This window comes from Salmo trutta, chromosome 4 (assembly GCF_901001165.1).
Source record: "Salmo trutta chromosome 4, fSalTru1.1, whole genome shotgun sequence".
In the NCBI taxonomy this organism is placed as follows: Eukaryota; Metazoa; Chordata; class Actinopteri; order Salmoniformes; family Salmonidae; genus Salmo; species Salmo trutta.
The window spans coordinates 68334921-68342395 of record NC_042960.1 but is presented as its reverse complement, the minus strand read 5'-3'; the positions used below and the strand labels follow the sequence as shown (position 1 = coordinate 68342395).

Sequence of the window (7475 nt, the reverse complement as noted above, 5' to 3'; positions counted from 1 at the left end):
CTGGACAGGTTTAATGTTGCTGGACTGAGCAGTATGGGAGGATGAAAGATGACACATTTAAGGCCGGTTTCCTGGACATCTACATTGAACAAACTTTTTAGTCCAGGACTAGGATTAATCTGTGTCTGGGAAACCAGACCATATACCTTAGTAGAAAGTAAGTGATTCCAGCTTGTAGTGGGCTGACTAGTCCTGAATTGTCCTTTTGTTCCTGGACCATTTTCCATGCAGCTCCAGGTGACAGAGAACACATCAATTAGGGCCGAGCCTACAAGCTGATCAATGATACTGAGGAGAATTACATAGAGACAGAGAACCAACTGAGAAAACATATCAATGGTTCTGAATGACAACCAATATACATCAACACCATACATCATGATTCATGGAAATGTACAAGATCAAACATTGCACTTAAAAAAATATGAATACATTGAATTTTAATTCATAACATCTGAAGATCAAATCAGTTAAATCATTGTAGATAAAACAGAGTAGAATGAATCATCACATCTGGGGACCATCACCACCAGCATGACTAGTATCTATGTGGACCCTTCTACAGTTTAACAAGCTCAACAGTACCAGTAAGCCAAAACCCAGGATAGAGGGGCTGAGTGAATGTGGTCTGGACTCTGTGGAGGAGGGTCATTGTGTCAGAGACACTGTAGAAGGACAGAGTACCTGCCTTGTGATCCAGGTACACTCCTACTCTGGAGGACTGAGAGCCTGATACTTCAGTCTCAACGTTATTGTGTCTGAAACAATAACCACCTCTATAGTACAGTAAACTCCAAGACTTGTTATTGTATCCAAATCCACCACCTCTCTCTGTTCTGCTGATGTCTTTATATGAGACTGCTGTATAAACCCACTCCCCACTCCACTCCACCTCCCAGTAACAGCGTCCAGACAGACCCTCTCTACACAGAACCTGCCAGTAGTTGGTGAATCTGTCTGGATGGTCAGGATATGGTTGGACTTGGTCTGTATAGGTCACCTTTCTGTTCCCTTCAGACAGAGAGAGGTATGTGCATGCTGTGTTTGGGTCCAGTGTGAGTTGACAGGAGTCTGGGAGAAGAGCAGAGCAGAGACCAATGAGGGGAGTCAGAACAATAAGTTAAGTCAGATACTGTATCTACCCTGTCTTTGATTAGAGCACAGCAGAGATCAAATCAGAGAAATATGAGGAGTCAGATAGATACCCAGTCTTTGATTAGATCTACTATTGCTATATATTTCTAGAGGGATTGTTAGGAGTGGCAGTAAAAAGAGACTGTTAGTTACTTCACAATAAAGAGACTCACATTGTAACAACTGTTCTCTGGTCTTGGGCTTTGGAGACAGTACAACATCCACTATATTCACTACAGACACACAAACACATTGACAGAGAGAGGGAATGTTATCATCATACCATATTCCACATGTATATGACTAGGAGGGAACTTTCAATGGTCTAAAGTTGATGTTCTTATTGTTTTCAACACACCTGTAGTGGAGATCTTGGTCCATTCTCCTTTAAGAAAGTCTTCTAGTTTCTCTCTCAGTTCAGACACAGTCTTACTCACATCTCCAAAGTGCTGAAGAGGACGGACAACGATGCTGGGTAAGTCTGAAGATACACTGATACTGGAGAGAGACTGATAACTCTGGAGAGAGAGAGAGAGGGAGAGACAGAGGGAGAGAGAGGGGGACGGACATAGAGAGAGAGAGAGAGAGAGAGGGACGGACAGAGAGAGGGAAAGACAAGGACAGAGAGACAGACAGGAGAGAGAGAGAGAGAGAGAGAGAGGACAACATAATGATTGAGATGAATAGTTTCACAGTAAGTTAATTTCATATCACATGTAACAAGGCAGTTTAGTTACATGGAGGAAATGGATGTGATCCTCTGTGTGTGAGAGCTGCTCCAGCTCAGTGCTTCTCTTCCTCAGCTCAGCTATCTCCTGCTTCAGTTGCTCCAGGAGTCCTTCAGCTTGACTCACTTGAGCCTTCTCTTGGGCTCTGATCAGCTCCTTCACCTCAGAGCTCCTTCTCTCAATGGAACGGATCAGCTCACTAAAGATCTGATCACTGTCCTCCACTGCTGCCTGTGCAGAGCGCTGTTAAGAGAGAGCGAGAGACAGAGAGAGAGCAGGAGAGAGACAGAGACAAACAGAGAGAGAGAGAGAGAGACAGTAGGTACAGTAGCCTCTGCACCTCATTGAGTCAGAACACTGCCACCCTGCTCTCCATGTCCACCAGGCCTTGTCCCCCCTCCTGGACAGTCAGGTACAGAACACCGCTTGGTCCTGCTCTACTCTCCTCCCTCCTGGTCCCCCCTCCAGTAGCCTGCCCCAGAGCAGAGCTAGACCCAGCTGTTAGTTATAAGATGAACTATAAAACTTTATATTTTGCAATTCTGAGTAATTACTACTTTAGTAAGGATATACACTTTATTCAGTACTGATAATTCCAATAGATGGCAGCACATTTCTAAATCCTCCTACCTAACTCAGTACTTCTGAGAAAATAAAAAAGAGCCCTACTAACTTCTAATAGACCCTCCCCCATCCCCCAAATCCCTTCCAACCCCCCCAACCCCATCCAACCTCAATGACCCTACACTTCAATCTTTCCCTCTCTTCAACATCCTTACAACAATATAACAACACATGCTCCACCGTTTCATTGACAATACCCTCCAGACACAAACCATTCACATGCTGCCAACCAGATGAAAGGACCAGTTCAATGTACAATGTCCTAAACACAATCGAGTAAACACCACCTCTTCCTTCCTAATCTGACCTTTGAATCTTGGTCCACCGATCTTTAGAGGACATATAAATGCCGTCCCTTGTGATCAGAGTCCCATCTCTTCTGCCACACATCTATCAAAATGGCTCTGATCTTACATTTGTCCTCACCTCTACCCAGTGGAACATTAATATATATTATATCTTGTTTTAAAGCTGTTTTAGATAACTGGTCTACAATTTCATTCCCTTCCACACCTGAATGTGCTGGGACCCAGCAGAATCTCACTACTACACCCATTCTCTCATTTCTCCATAATAACATTGATACCTACAACTTTCCAAACAAAACCACTGCCTTGTCTACTAGTATATTCCCAACAGTCATCTAGATCAGTAGCAGTGGGATGTTCAACCTCACAGCCTTTCAACCCAATAAGCTAATGACAATTTATTACGCCGTAAACCCAAAGGCATCTCACCTGCCTCCACTAGTAAGACACATACAGATGTTGATTTAAATGCACCAATACATATCCTTAAAGCTATATACTGGATTCTGTCCAGCTTAAGTCTTTGCCGCTGTTCCATAAACTATACACCTGTAATCAATTGTCGTCCTGATCAGAGCTCTATAAATATCCATCAACGATTGTCTGTCAGCACCCCATTCATAACCAGAGACCCACACAACCAACTACCACGAAAGTGATGGAATGAGAGAGAGAGAGACATCGTTACAACACTGTACATAGACATAATATAACGTTTCTTCTTCTTTGGAGTTTAACGGCGGTTGGCATCCATTATGTTGAATTATCGCCCCCAACTGGACAATAATATAAATCTATTTTACTTTGTCATACAAAATGGGAAAAGGAACATCTCATATTTTTCTAATAAAAAAACACCATTCCAACTAACCCTCATTAAAAACCCACTACCCCATTCCGCTACTTTGACCCTATCTGCTCCTGCACCATGCCAACTAACCCTACACTCATTAAAAACCCACTACCCCATTCCACTACTTTGACCCTATCTGCTCCTGCACCATGCCAACTAACCCTACACTCATTAAAACCCACTACCCCATTCCACTACTTTGATCCTATCTGCTCCTGCACCATGCCAACGACCTGGGAGGACGGGACACCACCACTCAACACACCCTGGAACTCTTCTGAAGTCAAATCTCATATGACCAAATACTTCTCTGCAGCTGCCACCACAACATCTATTGTCTGTGATTTACATCCATTTCTGAGGTACAGTTGATAACCATTGCTATGAACTCTAAGAAGCCAACCTTACAGAAGCATATATCACTCGTTGGCCTATCCCTCTGTACTGGCACAGGGATCCTCTCAGGATACATCACCCTTGACCCATCCTCCTCTACTTTCTTCACTGCCTCTACATACAACAACTTCTCCACTACTCTGACTCTAGCCACCTCAACCTGCCTCTCTCTCACCAGACCCCTCTGATCCCCAGCAACATGGGCATCCCTACAGTTGACACACCCAACCTTATCCACCGAAACTGCACAATCCTCTATCCCATGACCTCCTGCACACTTCCCACATCTTGGAATCTCCCTCCTACAAACTGCTGCAACATGACCATAAACTTAGTACCTGCCACTCCTTTCAATGCTGCCCTGTTCCTGAGAGCAAAACAAGGAACAGATCTTGACCCAAGTTGCGTGACACCGAGCGACCACTCTCTCTGGTCAGAAGAAACACAAACAAATATCACAAGCCAACTTACCTTCACTGATTCAACTGCTCCCAACTCCTTTCCCACCCACCCTGAAACCACAAATGGTTCTGCCAAAAGGTATGGATCCACCAGATTCTTTTTTATCATGTCTATTGATGTCAGGCTCTGGTTCTGAGCTCTTCTCCACACCTTCTACCTCACTTAACTCTCCATCATTCATTTCCATTTCACCTCCAGAACTCAGTCTGGCGCACGGCTCTCTCTGTATGCACTTGAATTATAACATTTTAAATGTCTCTTTTCCTTTGAAACTTTTGTGAGTGTAATGTTTACTGTTCATTTCTGGTTGTTTATTATCTATTTCACTTGCTTTGGCAATGTAAACATATGTTTCCCATGCCAATAAAGACCTTTGAATTGAATGGAGAGAGAGAGAAAGAGAGAGCTCCATGTTAATGTATAGGGGACATGAGTCAGTCATGTTTACGTGATGAGGTAGCCCCGCCTAAATCAGTGTCGGCCCAATAGGGAATATCCTCTTGGTGTAATGGTCAATATGTTGGTTTGTCCCACGGTAGACCTGGGTTCATATCACATCAGTTACATTAAGCAGTCAATTCTCTGAAAGGGGTCCAGACATAGTGGGATTGGAGAAGGTTCTCTCTCTCTCTCTCTCTCTCTCTCTCTCTCTCTCTCTCTCTCTCTCATTGGAGGAGACAGGTAAAATGGTGTGTCTCCTCTGGTCAACAATACTCACCTTGAAAGACTTCACAGCCTGTCGGAGCTCCTTCAGCTCCTTCTCTCTCTCCTGGAATCTCTGCTGGACCTTCTGCTGACTCATCCCCAGCTGCCTCTGTGGAGAATCACTCTTCAATGAGCTATCAAGCTTTATTTGTCCAGTAGATTAATAGTATAGTAATGTGACGTAGGACCCGTAGAGAGGAAGGTCTACAATCCTGAGGAAGTCCCTTTACAATATTATATTATGTTGCTATGTGAATGACTATAGTTTTTATGGTAGGCCTACATGTATCAAGGGGTTGAGACTGAATTTGGACTCATAAAAGGCCATTCAGAATGATAATAGTGTTTGACTTTAAAAATTGTGATACATTTGGAGAATCTGGGTTAACATATCTATACACTCAAGGTTTGTGTTCATATTTGTGGATCTATTTCATTTGAATGATCTCATATTCAAACAGCCTTGGTTCCTACTGTATCTTTAATTCTTTGTTTATCAGACAGTTACCAACAAGTTGTTCTGGTCTTACCTGTTTCTCAGTCCTCTCTGCTGCAGCTGACACTGTATGATGGCCTTTATGTTCATCCATTGTACACAGATAACAGATACACTGCTGATCGGTACGACAGTAAACCTCCAGCAGTTTGTCATGATGAGAGCAGATCTTCTCCTGTAGTTGTGCGGTGGCTTTGACCAGCTTGTGCTTCTTCAAAGCAGGAGATTCATAGTGAGATTGGAGGTGAGTCTCACAGTAAGAGGCCAGACATGCCAGACAGGACATGAGGGCTTTCTGCTTTCTGGTCCCAGTGCAGAAATCACACGCCACATCTCCAGGTCCAGCAAAGCACTGAGCAGGAGGGGGAGCAGCCTGGAGTCCTGTCTTCTTCAGTTTCTTCACCACTTCAGCCAGAACGGTGTTTCTCTTCAGAACAGGCCTTGGGGTAAAGGTCTCTCTGCACTGAGGACAGCTGTAGACACCTTTCAGAACATCCTGATCCCAGCTTTCTTTAATACAACCCATACAGTAACTGTGTCCACAGGCAGTAGTCACCGGATCCTTCAGTAGATCCAGACAGATGGAGCAACAGAACAGTTCCTGATTCTCTGCCATTTTGGTGCTCTCCCCGTAGGTTAAGCAATGGCAGTGTGAAAGATGACTTTCTGTTCAGTGTGAAAGATGACTTTGTGTTTCATGTAACTCTACACCAGAGGACAGGGAGTGGTTTCCTACTGGACTGTGTAATCTGTATGTAGAGGGGGTGTGGTTTCTTTGATAAGGAGGTATGACTTTCTTTGATAAGGAAGTATGTTGATAAATACTTTGTTGAGGGAAAATGTACTTGATACGTTAGTAATATATTGTTTTGTCACCTAGCTGTCTTATGATGACGGCACTAATTGAAAGTCTCTCTGGATAAGAGTGTCTTCTAAATGATTAAAATGTAAATGTAAAATTAATAATATGCAAAGCATGTTGAGTATTATTCTAATGAGCTCTGTCCCGAAACAAGACCAATAATAATATCCAGTGTGCTTTGCAGTTTATTTGGTATGTTAATTATCACATATACATTCATATTTTAGTAATTTAGCTTCGCCAGAGTGACTTGCTCAACTAAGGTAGATAACAACATACAGTATCACTGTCAACAAGAAAGAAAAACGTTTTTTTAACCGTTACTGAGAATCTTGTTGCTGTACGGGCCGGACACTTCCAAATATATTTTGTATATAAAATTAAATATATTACATGTAATTATATACATTACAAAATGCAAGTATTTAGTAGTTTAATTTGATACATTGATGTTTATGGTATTTTGTATCTGAATATTGTATTTGTATGTAGTAATTTCTGTCCATCCCTGGTAGTAGAATACTCTTGTCTTTAGGGTGTTTTCAGGACCAGGACAATGGAGGTAAAGGACTGGTTTAAACAGGAAAATGTCATGGAGTTTTATTTTAAAGAAATGTTTACAAATCACTTTCAAAAGGATTTCAAAATACTAAATAAAATACCTAGCTCTCCTCAGAGCATAATCACAGGCGGTCTCTTAAAAACTGCACGCAGAGGCATAAAAATGTGTTGTAGAAATTCTAACCAGAAAGGGGAGAGACTGAAGAATCTTTCAACAACAGCTGTATTAATATGTGGAGACATGAGGTCAACCATCACTCAGGGTGCATGGTAGAGAGACCAATGATTCAGGAACAACAGCTCTCTTATATAGACACTCTTTTACATGAGATTCAAGTGTCACCAT

At 42.5% G+C, this 7475-nt stretch overlaps 1 protein-coding gene across 1 annotated transcript; it reads right to left on the bottom strand.

The window, feature by feature from the left end:
• Positions 1–555: 555 nt before the first annotated feature.
• Positions 556–6568, bottom strand: LOC115191466 (tripartite motif-containing protein 16-like). The gene is made up of 6 exons (XM_029749312.1): positions 5741–6568; positions 5224–5319; positions 1872–2105; positions 1493–1652; positions 1308–1367; positions 556–1071 (listed from the first exon to the last, which is right to left on the bottom strand). The coding sequence occupies exons 1-6, from the start codon at positions 6320–6322 to the stop codon at positions 560–562; spliced, it is 1644 nt and encodes a 547-aa protein (XP_029605172.1). The 5' UTR covers positions 6323–6568; the 3' UTR covers positions 556–559.
• Between the last annotated feature and the right edge of the window lie 907 nt (positions 6569–7475).

What these genes read in the sequence shown, in the direction of transcription:
- LOC115191466 (XM_029749312.1), bottom strand. Translation starts at nt 6,322, where the DNA reads ATGGCAGAGAATCAGGAACTGTTCTGTTGCTCCATCTGTCTGGATCTA. An exon ending in AGGCTGTGAAGTCTTTCAAG is followed by an intron (nt 2,106 to 5,223) that starts GTGAGTATTGTT and finishes CTCTCTTAACAG; the next exon opens with CGCTCTGCACAGGCAGCAGT. An exon ending in CAGAGAACAGTTGTTACAAT is followed by an intron (nt 1,072 to 1,307) that starts GTGAGTCTCTTT and finishes CTCTTCTCCCAG; the next exon opens with ACTCCTGTCAACTCACACTG.